Raw genomic sequence first — 19,752 nt, 5'->3', positions numbered from 1 at the left:
ATAATAATCCCTCAGGAGCTGTTAAATCACTTCATAAGAACTTCTAGTTCATATACATAACAGATCCCCTTAAATTAAATTTGCTTAAATTTTTGTTGTGTAACGTTAATTGCAAGTAAATTTTATTTCAAATTAACTAAATTTTTTTTTTTTTTATATATAAAGTTATTCACTTTTAAAAATATTCAATTTCTTTCGAAAAATAGTTAAATGAAGTCAAAAATAATAAATAAACCTAAGTTAAAAACTAGACTTTGATTGAGGTACATACACCTGGACAACACAACATGGAACATTTCTCAAAAATTTCAAAATTCAAAATCTTTTTTAGAAATCAAGAAAACGTGTTTTACGTGCAACTAAGTATTAAAAAAATAAAACTCAAGAAAAACGTTCTTAAATATTTTGTAATGAAAAAATCATAAAATTGATATCATTCTAAAAATCACCAATATGATGTTCCTTCTTCGGTTTTTTTTTTATCTATGAATTCTTTTTTCATAAGTTTTATCAAATTCAGTTGGTATAAAATTCATCAAATGAATTTTTTTTGTTGATACCAGCTGTGAAAGTCTTTTTTGTCATTCATTATCAAAAAAACTTCTTTGCACTTGCGATTGATAACTAATAAAGCTGTTATTTTCTTTTGCTGCTTGATTGCCTCTGAACTTATACTTACTATTTTCTAAATGTGCAAATGTTCTAAATGCCTTTTTTTTTAATAAAAGATGCAAACAAACTTGTAATGAAAATAGTTTTTAAGCAAGCATGCAAATACAGTCAAAAAATGTGATATTTGTTAGTAAACTTCTAGCTGCAAAACTTATCCTAAGATTCTTTTAAGCATTGGTAAATTACACAGGTCAACAACAAAAAATTTTTTTTCTGGTGCCGAGCAAATAATTTGTTTTTTGTATAGCATTTCTCATTTTGATTTCAAATATGTAACTCTTTTTTTACCATCAGGTCAAGTTGTAAAGATATTTAGGTTCAAATCTTAAATATTTAGGGTAAAGTCCCTAATATTGTCGAAAAAAAAGTTATTCAAAAGTATGTCAACCTGGGTCTCAAAAGAAGGGTATTTTCATAGAGATTTTAGAAAACATAAATATTTTTCCTTAAAATTTATTGACAAAAAAATTATGTGAAAAAATGCTAAAGACTCTTAAAAAAAAGTCAACAGAATGTTATTCACCAAAAATACACAAAATACTTATTTTTATTACAAATGAATAACATTTTTAAAATTTTCTCCAAAAACAAGTTTATAAAGTTAAAAAACAAACAAATTCGTTGCTATGGTTGTTATTAAGGAAGTCTGAAAAACTATAGTGCACTAAAACACAATTATTTAAACGACTCAATTTTTCTTGAGATCTGGGGCCGTATTCTCATCTCTCCGTTAAGCTTAACGGAGCTTTTGTCTGAAATTTCATTACAATATTTCTAAGTAAAGAAATGACGAAAGTTTATATAAATTCTTTAAAATAAAACTTATACCAAAATAAAACATTTATGTTTAAAAAATTATAATTTTAAATAAATTTTTTATTAATGTAATTAAAAGAAACTTTTGACTAACGCTCCATTAAGCTTAACGGAGAGATAAGAAAACGGCCCCTGCTAATTTGCTTAAAAGGATCTTTAATTGTTAAAAAAAAAAGTTTCAAAAAAACCTCAATTGACTAAAATATGATTTGATTTGAATTATATTTATCAGAACAACTAATACATGTTCTAAAGGACACGTATGTCAATACAAAAATAAATACTTAAAGCCTGCTCTTAAGTAAATTAAAAATATACTGCCACAAAAATATGTTAGTTACAAAATAAAGTATAAGTTAATTTTGTTAAATATCTTTTTAGAATAAACAGTATTTTATGAAATTGAAAAACCTATTTTTTACTTTTTTTTAAACAGAAATATCCTTTGCGTTTACAGCTTCAAGTTCTTCAAATTATTCTAGATTTCAGCAGATGTTAACTCGGTAAGAAAAATTATTTTTCGAGAATCTAGGCAAAAATGTGTTTTACTTTTTTTGTTGATATGACCACGCGTACAGTTATTATTGTTAATTACAAAAAACATAGAGTTTTTATTACAAACCGGATTGTAAAAATATGTTACCAAGTTATGCTTTAGACGCCTAATTTCAAGTGAGTTTAAGCGGAGCAGCTGTAGTCGATCATAATAAGTCAAATTGTTATGGTTCTAAAAATAGAGACAAAAGCAAAGCGCCATTTGTTTGGTAAAGTACTTAACTTAAATTTGACATTAAATATAAATAAAAGCGGAATACATAATAAATGAGCTAATTTTTTTAGATGTTTATTAGTTATATCATACGGACCATACAATCGCAGTGGGCACAAACGTTTGTAGGACGTCTATACGACGTTTAATACACATTACAAGTCTGTAAGAGGTCCTTGAGACCAGCGGACGTTCTGTGTCTGCTGGAATACGCTAGGTTAAGTTTTTATTTGCATGACTATTAACAAAAGAACAATATTTGCTATCATCCGTAAAAACACTTTACAAAAACACTTCCAAAGTGTTAGTTAAACACGCCAACAATTGATTACTGAAAGTTAGCTTGTTATTAATATTTACCAATTATTAATATTTACCAACACTTAATTTTTATGTATAAATATAATAACAGCCTGATTCCAAAAACCTTTAATAATAAATTTACGAAAAATGTTAACAATAATTGCTCTCTTAGAATAAATCAATGGAATACTTATAAATTGCCTAGAATTAGGAGCAAGTATTCTGAATATGGAATAGCAACCGTGGACCGAAACTATGGAACACATTTCAAAAAACTAAACATTTAAATACGGTAAAATCACTAAACTCCTTTAAGTTTCTAATAAAAAATGAAATTTTTAAACATTATAAATAATTTTTTAATTTTTCTAAATGAACATTGAATTCCATTATTCTTAGTTTTTTTATTTTTTTTTTTGTTTGATTGTCTCTTATTTTTTATCTTTAAAATAATTTGTTAGTATTTTTAAATGACTATCGTTAAAATTATATTGATACTATTTACTTTCTTTCTTTAAATGTAAATATTTATGAAAGTTTTTTATCTTGTTATTATATTGGAATTGTACATAGTATTTTTAACAATCTTATTCTATTTTAAACTTGTAAAGCCCACATAAACTTGTAAAGCTCTATGAAAAGATTGTGGTGACTTTAGTCATCCATATCTTCTTTGAGCCCCTGCCTGTTTTTTATAAATCAACTTTTTTTTGTATGTAAATGTTTCTTTGTAATTATATTTTCTTATTATATAAACAGCAAATATATATTTTAAAAAAAAAATTATTGTTTTTGTCTACAAAAAGATAACTTGTCAGTTATCTTTAACAAAAATGGTTTTTCTTTTCTGACTTTTAATAAACAATGAACTTGATTGTGAAGCTTAGAAAACAAGTTAGAAACTTGACTGGGACTTAACGGTGTTAAACGGCGGAATAAGCGTTAGACTGGGATTTGACGGGGAAACTTGGAAAACAAGCTAGAACTTGTTTGAAAATATCGAAAATATTGATAAAAGTTTTCATCGCATGTTTCAAATAAAATTTCAAAACAATAAAACATTTCCGAAAATTAAGCTTATTTAAACAAAATCCGTGCAAAATTCCTCACCGGGAATGATAAAATCCGCAACAACAAAAAAAAAACAACCAACTTTTGTACTAAAAGTTTATCAGAAACATCATATATCTCTAAAAACAAGAATTAAAAAAATTAAAAAACGCCTTTTTGAGTTATGAAGTACTCAGCAAGTTGTGCTATAATAACCAATTACTTAAATACAAAAATTTTAAAAAGTTATGAAGAAAGAAATTTAGCTGTAATGGTTTTTCTAAAATAATTATAAAATGTTTAATTATGGATTTGTTTATAGGGGCTCAAACTTGACATCTTTCTCACAGTACTTGAATAAAAAATTATTTTTAGTCTCTCTTCCGAGCAATAAATCACTTCTGGTAAAGTTGATAAGGTGACACGAATTCTAAAATACCAAGTATGTTTCAAATTTTATAACTATTTTTATATTATCTGATTTATAAAGTCATTAAAAACATATGCATTAAAAATAAACATTTTATGTATAGGGCCATCCCGAAGAGATTTCCTCATTGGAAGAGAGGGTGTCGTATGTGTTTTTTGCTAACTAGAGACACAAAAAAAGATAAAAAAAAGCAAGGTCTTCTATATTTGACATTTGCCAACTATGCTTCAAAACTTGCCAATTCAAATGCTAAATGTGTCAACTCAAATGTGTATATAACAGCTTTGAGGAAGGAGGGTGGGGGAGAACACCCCCTGCACCCACCATATGGGACGACTCTGATTATGTATAAAAAGAAAACTTAATGTATAAAAGAACACAATTTGTTTAAATTATAAAGCAGTTTGAATGAAAGACTTACAAAGGAAGATCCCGTTCATGGGTCATAGAACGTCAAAAACATTTCTGAAGCAACAGTGTGGTGCGATGCAAGCAGTTTAGCTGTTGGCATAGTTTTGGAAGTGGCTGGGGAAGTAGTAGAAGACTGTTCGTGGCTGAGGAAACAAGATGATACGGCTCACATTAACCTTGCAGAGTTAAAAGCCGTGATAAAAGGAATTAATCTAGCACCAAAATGGGGATTCGAATGTATTAACATAAAGTGTGATTCGGCTACTGTTGTCGGTTGGTTGAGCTCCTTAATTATCGGTGACAAACCCGTTTGAGTACACGGTCTTGGAGAACCACTTGTCCGTCGCCGGTTGTTGTTAATTGAAGACCTTGTGAAGGAGTGCAATATAAAATTAAAACTTTTCCTGGTAAAGTCAGCAGAAAACAAAGTCGATGCTCTTACGATTCAATGCTTGACTTAAGTCCATGGCAGTTAAAAGTACATAATTTAAATGTTATCGGAAGTATGTTTCCATTAATGCGCTATCTGAACTCATTTGTTTATAGAAAGCTTCCTGGTTTCCATTGGTTTCCAGATTTTGGGCAATGTTTGAAAATAAACGCTTTTTTCGAAACGACTTAACTATTATATTGTTATCCCATAGAGCAGGGTTAAATATTTTGATTTTGTCAGAGTTGTTTATTGAAACTTTGTAAGATCTGTTGTACTGACTTTCTTTGTTTAAATTTTATTTAAAAAGCATTATTTTCTAAGTAGCAAATAATAATTTTTTAAATAAAAATGATTGCTATTTTCGAAACTTTTAAATAATCTTGCGATATTTGATTTTTTTTTTAATATTAGGGATCCGCTAAATTAAATTAAAACAGCTTTGAGGTTCATGAACAGCTAATAAAAATTAATAAAAAAAAAAGTTTTAGATTGTACACAAACACCAGAATGAGAAAAAAAATCAATTTGGTCGGTTTTAAAAGTTTTTTTGCAAAGTGGACACTACAGAAATGACTGAAAATAGTTTTTTAAAATTTTGTTTCTTCTTTAGTCACAAATGATGAGCTTTTGTGACCTGATTTTTTCTAAATAATATTATTAGAGAAAAATTGTTCTTGCATCAAGACAACCAACAAACTGAGAGGTTTCATACTTTAATCAAGGTATTTTTTTCCCAAAGTTTATCATACTGGGCGTCAAAATGTGTAAAATTTTATAGAGGTTTCATAAATTTTTTCAAACGTAACCTTCTTCAGAAAGATATTGTTAAAATATGTCTTAAAAAGTGCCTTTTTTCAATTTTTGTTTTGAAATGTTAGTTTTTTTTTTCAATAAATTTGAAAAAATTGACTTTTATCTAAAAGCAGGGCCGTCTCGAACGGGGGGTGTAGGGGTGTCTCCCCTCCCCCCAAATCTGTTAGATTTGTACATTTAGCACTTGAGTTGGTAAGTTTTGAACTATAGTTGGCAAATTAAAATATCGAGGACCATTTTTTTTTGTTGTTGGTATTTTTAGTTAGCAAAAAACACAATACCACTGTTTTTTGTTTTTTTTGTCATAACCTTAGTGGACACCTAGGTAAGTATTTTAATAATAATTTTAAACATTTTCTAATAAAAATTAATTTTTAAAGGCAGCTCAAAACCATTAAGCATTAGACAGGACACTTGCATTATAGGTGTCCATTGAGGTTATGACAAAAAATAGTTTTTGGCCTGTACTAGGAATAAATGAACATTTTAATACTAATTAAGAAAATCACATTTTTTTGTTCAATTCATATAAAAATAGAACCAAGAGGAATTAAGAGGCCGTATGTCTAATTTTGTGTTTCCGAGAAAATCAAGTTATAAAATTTAATTTGTAAAGACTTGCCAGAATGTCCGACTAGTTTTTTAAATCTTTTTAAAAGTTGTATCATTCTTGAGAATATATTTATTGGACACATACTCCAGTGGTTGTTGAATATTTATTGATAATGAACAGAAAAAACACTAAGTGTGGACATAAGTGTTAAAAATAGTTTATATTTTGATTATTTTAAGTTACTTTGTCTATTAGTTGTTATTGTTCTTTAAAAAACAAATTAAATATTTCGGATATTTTTCTCAAAAAAATTAGTGAGAATACTTTGTACATGTGTGTGTGTGTGTATGTGTGTGTGCGTGTGTGTGTGTGTGTGTGTGTGTGTGTGTGTGTGTGTGTGTGAGTTTGTATGTATATATATACATCTATATATATACATCTATATATATATATATATATATATATATATATATATATATATATATATATATATATATATATATATATATATATATATATTTATATATATATATGTGAGTATTTATGTATATATATACATCTATATATATATATATATATATATATATATATATATATATATATATATATATATATATATATATATATATATATATATATATATATATATGTATATATATATATATATATATACATGTATCTATAAATGTTTGTGTGTGTCTGTATCTATATACTTTTTTTGCAGAACACTAATAAATTTTAAATCTTGTATAAAAACAAGATATATGTCATATAATATGTGTGTACATTCAATATTGTGTTGAATTAAATTTGTTGAAAGTATTGTTATTCATCTTTAAATTTGTTTTTGTTTAGCATTTCATAGCAGTACTATCCCATATTTATACAAAAAAAAATTGATACAAGATAGTATATAAATTATAATGAGTGCCAGTTTTGAAATTTTATGGTAACAATAAATATTATAAGATGAAAACATTAAATGTCCATTGGGCGCAAGTTGCCACTTTGTATAATTTAGTTTAAAAACTTTATCTGAAAAAGCTAGGAAAGTCCGTAGTTTTTACAAATATACAAAAATTAGCAATTGTACAACATGTCATTTTACGCCAGTCATGTTTAGTGCCTCTAGTCAAATTGTCTCTAGTTAAGTTTATGAAGCTGACCATTTATGGACAACAAGGTCCTAAAGTGGACCACCTAATGTACATTACAATTAATATCAGGGCGGTTTAATTCTATTCACTTTTTTGACTGGTTTGTTATTATTTTTGTCAAATTGTCGGGACTAAAGTTCCTTTTTATTATAATCTAAGCAATCTTTTCAGTGAAAAGGAATTTACTAAAAAAAATGTTGTTTGAAATTGTTGCGAAGAAAACAGTATCTTGTTATATAACTGGTAACTCTACCCATTTATTGCAACCTCTTGATATTGCATTTTATGGACCTTTTAAAAAAGTATTAGAGGAAAATACTTGATCAATCGAAAACCTCTTGTTCCAAAAAAAGCACAGACAATTACAAAAAATAAATCTCCTTTGTTCTTTTTTACTTATAAACATTATATTTGGCAGATCAAAAGGTATCAGCAACTTAGTAGCTTAGTGATTTTGAAAGACTTATGGAATTTACCCATTAAGTATCATCTTCATTCATTTGCCAGATGGTAGTTGTATATTTAGTATGCCAAGCAGTTTTTAATGTACTTTAACAGTTGTTTTTTGTTGATGTCAAGGAAAAAGCTCAAAGGAAAAAAAATTTACTTTTACCCTTTTTAAAAGTTTTTTATTTTTTTGAGTATTTTTTGGCAAAATGTAAAGATGTTCCACTTGAATTGTCTGTTAGTAAACCTGATGTAAATGAGACATTTTTATGCTAGTCCACTTAAAACATACTCATTAAAACAAAATAAAATACTAATTGGGTGTTTGTTATGAAATAATATTACATTATTTTAGCAATAATAGATTAATGTGAAACTAGAATGTTGTTTTTATGAAATTTTAAAACAAAACAATACGTTTTTGAATAGGTTTTGCTTTTACAAAAAAACGCATTCAAAGTTACCCCATTTGTGGGGTAACTTTGAATGACTATTTAAATTAATATTATACAAAATCCTTTTATTTAAATATTATTTTGAATTTGAATTATGTAAGAGTCAACCTTAGCCCCTATATTCATTTGGTTAAATTTCAAATATTTTCAATAGCGAAGGAAGAGCAAGAAAAAATATCTCAAAAACGTTCAAAGTAACCCCGGTTTACGGTAAATAACATAATTATTAATAATTACCATAATTTTCATGAAACTTTATAAGAATATTGAAGATTTAAGCAAATCTTGCTATGTATTAGATAAAATCTTGCAATCTATTGGATAAAATTTTGTTTAATAAAAATACAAATCTATTTTATATTCCATAACAATAGATTAATATTTGTAACCAACAGTTACCCACTACAACATTGTATTTTTACTTTTGATCAGAGGACCAAAAGTAAAAAAGTATGAAATAAAATACTAATTAATAAACTGTGAGCATTAATCACTTATTTATCAAACAAAAGAAAAGAAAATTTCTTTTTTTATGTTAAAAAATTTGAATATCGTAAGAAACAAATTTATTAATAAAAACAATGACACAAGTTTATTAATAAGATAGTAATTACATAAAATAATGCTTGTAATTAATAAGTGTAATTAATATGAAAATCTTATTTTTATGGTTTGATCAAAATAAATAAAAAACCCATTCAAAGCATTGTTATGCATTAGTTACAAAATATTAATGGGTAAAGAAAATTTATTTGCATACGAACATTGGAAAAAGAACGCAATTGTCAAACAAACTATGAACATTTTTCAGGTTCCACGGAGTAATAGGTACTATTTACAAATGGCATTGACATTGCAATTAGAAGGAACACAATCAATATTTATAAAATGAAGCAGTCTATATAAGTCATTCTTTTCCACTTTACCAAAGTTCAAAGACATGGTATGCGCTGTTTTGTCCTTATGGTTCGGAAAGTTGATGCAAGTATTGAAGTAATACAAGACAGTATATACCATCGAGTTCAATTTCAGTTTGGATTATAAACCTGCTCATTCTAGTTTATTAGAGCTTGCAAGACAATCATATATATATATATATATATATATATATATATATATATATATATATATATATATATATATATATATATATATATATATATATATATATATATATATATATATATATATATATATATATATATATATATATATATATATATATATATATATATATATATATCAAATGCCTCCATGGTAAGATAAAAAATCATCATATGGTCCAGAGCTCTATTTAGAACTCATTTCAATGATGGAAGTTAAAGAATTGTGGATGTTCTACTAGAATTGAGTTTGACTTCTATATTGCAATAATGAAATCTATACTGTTTAACAATTCTAGTTAAGTAAAGTAAAAGTCAATACACGGGTGCATAAATAAGTGGGAATTAAGATCAGTAACTAAGAAGTTAAATAATAAACATAAACCAAACAAACCTAATTAGTTATATGTTTTTGGTATATGCTAAATAAGTTTTTAAAATTTACTCAGCTGAGTATATTCTTAAAATTTCAGATATTTTTCAATAAAAAGTTTTTAAAAAATTAATAATGCAGTATTCTACTAAACTCGGTTAACGGTTTGGATTTTAAATATTCTTGTCCAATATTTTTTAATAAAGAAACAAGTTTACTTCAATTACTTATACCCCGTTCACATTGGAGATAAAACACGTTTTATTTTAAATGTGTTTTGTGTTTATAATGTTATAAACTCTGCAAAACAGTAATAAAACAACATGGCGAGGTTGTTTTATATTAACACATGCTTTTTATATTGACAAAGCAACCTTGCAGTATTGTTTTATTGTTGTTTTATACAGCTTTTTGCAATAACAATTTAATACGCTTTTAAGATAAAACGTGTTTTATCGTCAGTATGAACGGGGTATTAGAAATCGAAGTAAGTTTTTAATAACGTGTGATTAAATCAATAAGATATAGTTGTTCACCGGAATAAAACTAATTAGTGTAACAAGATATTACGTCACAAAGTGTTAAGTTTTAAGCGTTTTAAGTCAACATCAAACGCAGCTCTTAGATTTTTGCATTACTTCACTTTTAAAAATGTTTTCAAATAAATAAAAAAATAAAAAAATCCTTGTCTCGTAAAAAGGCATGCACTGTTTTAACCGGTTTTACATCATTAAAGATCAAGCCGAACGTATGTCGCGTTGTTTTAGATAAAAAATATTATTAAATTTATGCTTAAATTACAAATTTATGCATAAATAAATTGCAATAAATTGTTAAAGCGGCTTACGCTTCTTTAATATACATTATGTTAATTAGAAATGAAAAAATATTTAAAATATTTTTGTTTTTTTTAAAAACATCGATGAATGAAAAATTAGGCTGATGATTATCATCTTTTCTTGAATTTTTCATTTTTTTAATGCGGGTACCTTTCCTTACGAAACGATTTTATAACAAAAACTTATTGTACCTAACTCATTTCAATAGAAAAAGAATAAAAAAATTAATACTTCTTTAATAAAAATTTTTAAAGACGCAAAATGTGGGGCAGAATAGCTTTAAAACTGGACAAAATTAATTTTTTTTTGTTTTGGATTTTTTGATGTATTTTCGAATTTTTTTGAGTAAAGTTTTTTATAAGCGTGTCAACATAAAAAAGAAAAAATTTAAAAGCTTGCATGATATTAATATATTAATAATATTAAAACGTATTCTAATCAAGTCACTAAAATAAATTACAGTAATTCGAATTTAATGTAAAAAGTCACTCAAAAAAAGTTACTCAAAAACTTGATAAGTTTTATTTGCTAAAAACAAATTAAAAAAAAAAAGAACGTCATTAGTTAAAGCGCTCATGACCTGCTTTCGTTACCTGGTTTCTACTGATGTGATTGATACATTTCCACTAATTCACACAAAAGGGCTCAATAAGTGCAGACAAAAAAAAATTTTTACAGTCTGTAATCATCACCAATTTCAGAAAAAAAGAAATTTGAAATTGTATCTAAGTGAGGACAAACAGTGCATTTAAAAAAAAATTAGTAACAATAATAAAATATTTTAAATGCACTTTTTTTAATTACCAATTAATGTATATTTTAAGCACTTTAAAATTATTTTTTCATTACGAAAAGATAGAGGCAAACCTAAAATTGAAGAATCCTTGAAAAAAATTTGGAACTTTTAACAAACTTCAGCTTTAGCACTATAAATACAAAATAGTACTAATAACTTAAATAAAGTGAGTTATTTTTTAAACAAAAGAATTTAGCTAGATTATGGGTTCTACAGAATTAAAGGTCAGTACTACCCTAAAAAAACGACGTGGATAAGATTGACCAAAGACTCTTTTATACATTACCACCAAAAAATGTTTCATAACGCCTTTTTTCATTTTCGTTAAATGTCCAGTTTTGAAGCATTTCTGCCCCACTCACTGTGGGACAAAACCGTGTTTTTTGTGCCAAAATTATTTTTTTAATTTTTTTTATTAGAACTGTTACAAATTAATTATAAAAACCCTACAAAATGAATATTAACTAAAAAACCTATATAGAAAGTTTTTTTATTTAATTACAATTAAAAATTACGAATTTGTTTTTATTCTAGAACGTAGAATTCTCGCAAATAAAAAGTTCAACAACACCCGGAGGAAATTTTTTTTTACCGATGAAACAGTTTTTATAAAAAATGAAATAACTGGATCAGATGTACATAAAAGTTTTTTCTTTACATCTTCATTTGTCTTTATACTTGAATTTTTACAGGAATGATGTTCCCTATATTTTCTAAATTCTTTATTTCTAGCTTCTTGAGCTTCTTCACTAAATAGACCTATTGGCAATAATATACTTTCTATTACTTCTGCACCGTGAATTAGGATCTTGTGAAAACTCTGAGGCATGTAATACCAATAGTACAAGCATGAATAGAGCTTTGCGGTCTCCAGACAAAATAAGCGAAACTTACTAGTATCTATTTAAAATCTACTTGATATGCAAACTAAGATTATGTGCAACTTTACGATTAGTTTTTTGTTTATTCCTGTAATTTTGGCAAATTCATCTTCATTTGAAAAGGCTTTTTGAGCAGTATTTCCGTCATTTGAATTTCCAAATCCTCCACATTTCGGGTAATCAACAATAACTCCCATTTTTTGTTGAAATCCTTTTGTATATTTATTTTTTGTTCTTTAACAAGAGCTTTCTCTGCATCTCCTCTCGCTTGCCATCTTTTGATTGGTATCTTATATGAAAAATGAATAAGACACTCAAAAAATCGTATCCATGAATGAAGTGTAGAAAATCCATATTGAAGCTCATCCGGTGAATAGGGAAGTTTTGTAGCCTTGTCAATGTTGTTTATGTCTTTTGGTGAATACCCACATATAGAGCAACATTGACTAGAGCTTGTTGCATTCAATAAGGCAGTATGGACTTTGCCATCTATCATTGTAAATTGAATGATACGTATTGTAACTTGAATGATATGTTTGACTGAAATAGACTTGCCATTAGATAACTGAACACAAGTTTCTACAAGATTAAAGATCTCTGTAACTTGAATGGTATGTTTGACTGAAATAGACTTGCCATTAGATAACTGAACACAAGTTTCTACAAGATTAAAGATCTCTGTAACTCGAATGATATGTTTGACTGAAATAGACTTGCCATTAGATAACTGAACACAAGTTTCAACAAGATTAAAGATCTCATTATTTAAAGGAGTTTCTTCAATGAGTAATAAATCATTTGTTTCTTTTTCAAATTTAAATCTTAAAGGTCGGCAATATAAAGTAGAAGAAGGTTTTGGATTTCTCCAAATAACCGTTTGGATTTTTCTATCATTAGTTGTAATCTGAATTGGAACAAGGCAAGTTAGAAACAACGATTCTTTTTTTTTCAAGTTGCGAAGACTTTCAACAGACATTTTTTGTTTATATATAATTTGGCCAGTAGAGCCATCAAAACCTGCTTGATAATTAAGAGATACCAGGTCACAGTTTTTTACCATACATAAAACATCATTTTGAACTTGACAAAGTCTTTGAGCTATATGATCACATAAACTTTAAAATGGTTTGCTTGCAGTATAGTCAGTAAAAATCATGTTTTTAGGGTAGCACAAAAGTTTTGATGGTTTTATATTATTATATGCAGGATACAGGTTGCATTGTTCGTCGTCCAGTGCTAGAAGAGGATGGAGAACTTGCATTCGGTATGGCCATTTTGACAGCAGTAAAATCATTTACATTAATTTCATTATCAAGCCATTTAGCATTGTCTTTAAAAAATATAGACTCTACGCGTTTACAAGTATTCCAGCGCAATTTAAGATGTGCAAAAAAGTTCTTAAGTCTCTCAACAATGTCATTGTTCTGATCAAAGGGCTACTCAAAGAATGTTAACAAATGGCGGTATGATTTCTCAGTGTCTTGAATAGAAATGTTATTATCCTTTAAAAAAACGTAAACATCAAAATATTTCATCTAAAAACAAAATTAAAATTATTGTTTCTTCCAGACACATATCTGTACAAAATTATTAGTACATAAACTAATGTAGTAACATTAGATATACTGAAAAGGTTAGAAAAGTTTTTTTTTTGTTGGAGGAGGGGGAAAGTAGCAACAATCATCATATATAGAACAAAAAAAATTATTTTATTGAAATCATTGGTAAATAATAAAAAAAAATTCTATATTTGTATTTACACACTTTGCATAATTGATTTGTAGTTAAAAAATTATTACAAAATATTGAGTTTTAAGAACTTATTAAAAACGTGTTTTTGCAATAAATACAATGAGTATGATTTATTTGCAATAACTTAATTTATTGCAAGAAGTTGCAAAATATTTATGATGCATGACTATTTACATACATTGAGCATTAGTTTTACATAATCAAATGCTTGGAGGATAGTGAAGGATGGTTTGGAGGATGGAGGATATTGGAGGATAGTTTATCTGATACCTAATAGTAATAGTAGCGAAAAAAATCTCAAAAACTGTCTGTCACTGATGCATAAAAACTAAGGATTACACTTACGTTAAACTGTTTTGAAAAGTCTAAGCGAAAAAAAACAATGTCAATTCAAATAATATGTTTTAAAATAATACTCAAAAAACCAAGTTTAAAATAGTAGTAGCGTAAGAAAGATGATAAACAAAAAATGCGCCAATAAGCGTTTTAAAACACTTGTCAAATTCACGTGTAAATAACCGCATAAAAAACATTTCAATAAATATTTAATGTTTTTTTAACTAGATATTTCCTCTAATGAACGTATTTTTATCATTATGACAAATTTTCAGCATGCAATGCCGACAATGATTTTTTGGTATTTTGGCACACTCTGTCCCACTGTGCCATTGTGCGTCGCATGGGCAGTTTTTTTGTTTGTAATTATTTATTTTTTTTCTAAAATGTATGAAGTTTATTTGTATAATTTTGTTAGAAAACTAATGTTATTTAAACAATATTTCAAACCTCAGAATGTAAACTCAGTATCCAATGATAATTCACGTTGTAAAATATTTGCTTTAATTGGGTACTAAATTGATAATAAGAGATGGTTTAGAAAATTTATATTTTAACACAGCTTTTTGTTAGTTATAAATAAGTAAATTGTTTCGCAATTGAACTAAAAAAACAAATCCCACGAATCTCAGCAATTTTTATAAGTTCTCTTTTAAAATAAAAAGAAGCCGCAGGCAAAATCTTGTCTAGAGATAACAAAGCTTAACAAAGCAATTATATATAATTAAATATAGCAATGTTTTTAATTCTGACTTCCGTAATTGTGCGCAATAAAATCAAACAAAGCATCATCTATAAGTTATTAAGAACTTTAAATATTTTTTATATTTATACTATATTTATAATAATTGTTTAATGAAAATAACTATATCTTATAGGATGATCAGTATGGTCTGAAAGGTCCGTATAGCGTTGGTTACAAGGTTCTTGATATATTATTTTGTGGAAAGTTCTTTTGTTGAAGTTTTCTTCATGTGAACACCTTAAGTCAGAAAATCTATTTTTATGTCTTTTTCCGCCATAGTACAAGCAAGATCTTGCAGTGCAAGTATGAGGAAGAGTGGGTTTAATCAAAGAAGAATTGACATATCCGAGGTGTTTATTGTCTGTAATATGTGAACAAGAACATGGTCGTTTATTTGGAATAAACGAACGTTTAACTATTGGCGTTACTTCTAATATTGGAACTTCTGGAATCGAAATCTGGCTGTCCTGATGATATTCTATTGCCGAACTACATACTGAGTTACTAGGGGAATTTCCGAATGATAATTTTTCTCTTTTTCGCCATTTTGCGCGTCTATTTTGAAACCAAACCTAAAATAAAAATCAATGAAAAATATATTTAAATTAAGCAAATAAAATTGCGTAATGAGTTAACTTTAGTGTGCTTTTTATGACATTGGAAGTAAAGACCACTTAACAGCAAAATGATCTTTTTTTATTATGACGTATTTTCATTTGAAAACTATATTAAAAAAATTAAAGAAAATTTTAAACTTTTTGTTCAACTACCTGTACTCGAGCTTCACTTAAATCAAGCTTTAATGCCAAATTTTCACGGGTAAAAACGTCTGGATATTGTGTTTTATCAAATGATCGTTCTAACTGATGCAGCTGATATGTTGTAAATGTAGTTCGATTTCTTCTTAATTTTTGGCGGTTTTCTCCTTCACTTTCGTCATTTTTAATGTCTGAAGAAATGGGAGAGTTGAATCGAATCGTTGAACTCACGTTGATACCTACAACCAAAGACGCAGTGGATAGCATTTAGGTTTAAGTCACACGCAATAATGATAACAGTTATTATTAGCCAAAAACATGTAAATAGATCATTTAAATGTAAACTCTATTTACCTTTTTCTTGGTTAAACTCTCGTTGCAGTTTAACATCACTCTGTTGCTTTTCCTCGCTGTTACTGTTACCAAGTATCATATCGATGCTAAACTGCATCTTTGCCATAGGTTTGTGTATCATTTACTAAATATGTTACTTTTTTTGTTCAGATTTGATATTTTAGCTCTTTTTAAGACTATTTTATATATATATATAACTAAAAAAAAATATATAAAGCTCAGTAATATATTTTAAAAATAAGTTTGCATAAAAATAAATATCAAATAAAAACCCATAAAAATTTTTAAAGCTAGTTGTTAAGTTTAAAAATATATATATATATATATATATATATATATATATATATATATATATATATATATATATATATATATGTATATATATATATATATATAAATATATAAACGTTATATTATGCACATCTAATACATTTAATAATCGTCTTAGCAATGACGGACTTATTTAACTTACCCTACATTTATATAAAACAAGTACCTCCTGCCCATGTCTATATATAAAACGCACCATTAACAAATAAAGCATCTATGTGAACTAATGAAGAGTTAAGCTGACTGCAAGTTTATTTCGAAATGAAAAAAAAATGACTTCATTATTATGGATTAGCACCAGATTGCAATTGATAGCTGGGTACTTCAAAGTTAACAATAGCGCAAGTAATTTAATATTATTTAATCAAATTAACTTTTTTCTTTCTGTTACTTTTTGTTTACAAAGTCCTCTGTAAAAAACGTTTACTTGTAAGAAAAACTATTTTTAAATTCGCCTTAGATTATTATGCAGGTTTGAAAATTGCATAAAATCTTATAAAAAATTATGTTAGCTTGTAAGCTTCGTAAGTTTGAACTTTCAAACTCGCTTACTGTCGTAAATGAATCTCCTGTATGCCATTAATTAACCAATTTTAGTAAAGTAATAATTATTAAAGTTTAGTAATAATTAGAGTTAATTAAAATAATTAAAATCTGTATAAAATGCTTTATTTAAAAAAAATCATTCTCGCTAATTACAACTGATTTGAAATGATTTGTTTGGGGAGTGGGTAAAATGTTTGTAAACAAAAAAAAAATCTAACGACATAATAATAATTTGGATATTTATCCAATTGCTAAACCAATTTATTTGTTGCACTCTGAGACAAAATATGTAATGTATAAAATATGTAATCCGGAAGCAACTTTGACAAAAGTAGAACAATAGTTTAATTAACTCTTTAATTATCAAACAAAACACTAATCGTAATTTTCTACCTTTAAATAATTCACAGGTGTTTTAAAAGACATATAGGTAATAAGTTATGATTGAAATGAATTAAAATGCAACATAATTGTGTGATTTATCAACAGGCATTAAGACGATTGCTATAATTCAGAATTAAAATCTACATAATTAATGTAAAAAGTATTTAAATAATTAATAAGTATTTTATCACGTAAATGATGTCTGAATTTTGTATTTTTAAAACAAATTTTATTCGTTTGTCTCATTAATTTAACTTAGATTATATTCTTTATGGCTTTAATAAGATTTCCGCACTCTTACCGATGAATGTTTATATCGCTGCGGTTGGGGTAATCTTCACAGCGAGTATTTTGTTCAATGCCAATTGTAATGCATTGCAACTTTAATACGCAAACACTTATTATAAAAAATGTATAAATTATAAATCAATTTATACAAAGAACAATTACAATTCAAAACAATGGTTTTATTAAAAAAAAAGTTAAAAACATTACTTATAAATAATTTTATTTTAATTTTGTAAATAGTTATATATATATATATATATATATATATATATATATATATATATATATATATATATATATATATATAAAATATATATATATATATTACATATATACATATATTACATATATATATATATATTTTATATATATATATATATAAACATATATATATATATATATATATATATATATATATATATATATATATATATATATATATATATATATATATATATATATATATATGTATATATATAAAGATATATATATAAACATATATATATATCTTTATATATATATATATATATATATATATATATATATATATATATATATATATATATATATATATATATATATATATATATATATATATATATATATATATATATATATATATATATATATATATATATATACTTACTTAACTTAAAATCAGTTGCGATAAAATAAATGTAATAAAAATAAAACTATAATTGAAATAAACATAAATTAACGACAAATTGAATTTATCTTTCTAATCGGATTTCAACAAACTTCTAAACAATAGGTAAGGAAAATAATTAAGCAAATTAATATGCAAGGAAAACAATTAAGTTACCACAGGGATGCAATTATGTTTTTCGCAACAGATTATCTATCTTCATAGATTGTGTGGGAAATTTAATTTTTAAAAGTTGTTTTATTTTAAATAAATATTTTTTACTTTTAACTTTAAAAACTTTTGTTAATACTTTTTATTAGAGACAAATTTTTTTCTATTTACCATCAATTAACAAAAGTAAAAAAACATTAACTTTTTCTCGTTGTTTCTTATTTTTCGTAATAAGGTAACTCTACACCAAATGGAGAAAAAAAGAATTATTTCTGCATATAATTTTATTTTATGGATAAAAAGTGTAGTTTTGTAGTATAAATTTGCAGCAAATGAGATGTGAAAATAAATTTATGCCAAATGAGATGTGAAACTTCATTTAATTTTCAAGTTGCTTTATTTAATAAAAATACTTTTTACTTTTAACTTCAAAAACTTTTATTAATAGTTTTTATTCGAGACAAATTTCAAGTCAAAGTCAAACTAAGTTTTCAACTACTTACATAAAGTTCATTTGAAATAATGTTAATTTAAAAACGATAAAGTGACTAACCTAATTTATATATTAAGAATTTATTACGGAAGTTTCTTATTATTTCAATATATATATATATATATATATATATATATATATATATATATATATATATATATATATATATATATATATATATATATATATATTATGTATGCATATATACGTACATAAACTCCTTACTTTAAAAACTAATAGAAACGTGTAAGCAATAGAAACAGTTTAGGTTTTAATTTGCAATTTATTTACAGATGTTGAATAGTCGCTAAATGTTTTTTATAAATGTTGGTACATTTGATAGCGAGGAACCAATTAACTTATCCAATTTTCTCATACCCTGCAAAGTATAATTTACATTACGAAGTTTTGTATAATAAATTACAATATATATAATAAATTATGGTTTTAATTGGTTCCTCGCTATTAAATGTCGGTACATTTGATAGCGAGGAACCAATTAACTTATCCAATTTTCTCATACCCTGCAAAGTATAATTTACATTAGGAAGTTTTGTATAATAAGTTACAATGTATATAATAAATTATGTAATAATAAAACCTCTGCAAGGTTGCATAATTTATTTTACAAAAGGTTTCACAGTAAAC

The 19,752-nt window shown here is 25.8% G+C and overlaps 1 protein-coding gene across 1 annotated transcript; it reads right to left on the bottom strand.

The window, feature by feature from the left end:
• Positions 1-15,203: 15,203 nt before the first annotated feature.
• On the bottom strand, positions 15,204-16,436 carry LOC100201806 (retinal homeobox protein Rax-like; the record flags this gene model as incomplete). The annotated part of the gene is given in 5 exon segments (NM_001309729.1): positions 15,204-15,655; positions 15,657-15,661; positions 15,664-15,706; positions 15,905-16,131; positions 16,247-16,436. Coding segments are annotated over 5 exon segments (810 nt in total). The 3' UTR covers positions 15,204-15,241.
• Positions 16,437-19,752: the final 3,316 nt, after the last annotated feature.

This window comes from Hydra vulgaris, chromosome 05, assembly GCF_038396675.1.
Source record: "Hydra vulgaris chromosome 05, alternate assembly HydraT2T_AEP".
NCBI classification, from domain to species: domain Eukaryota; kingdom Metazoa; phylum Cnidaria; class Hydrozoa; order Anthoathecata; family Hydridae; genus Hydra; species Hydra vulgaris.
The sequence above is the reverse complement of the archived record's forward strand: the minus strand, read 5'-3'. Positions and strand labels throughout refer to the sequence as shown.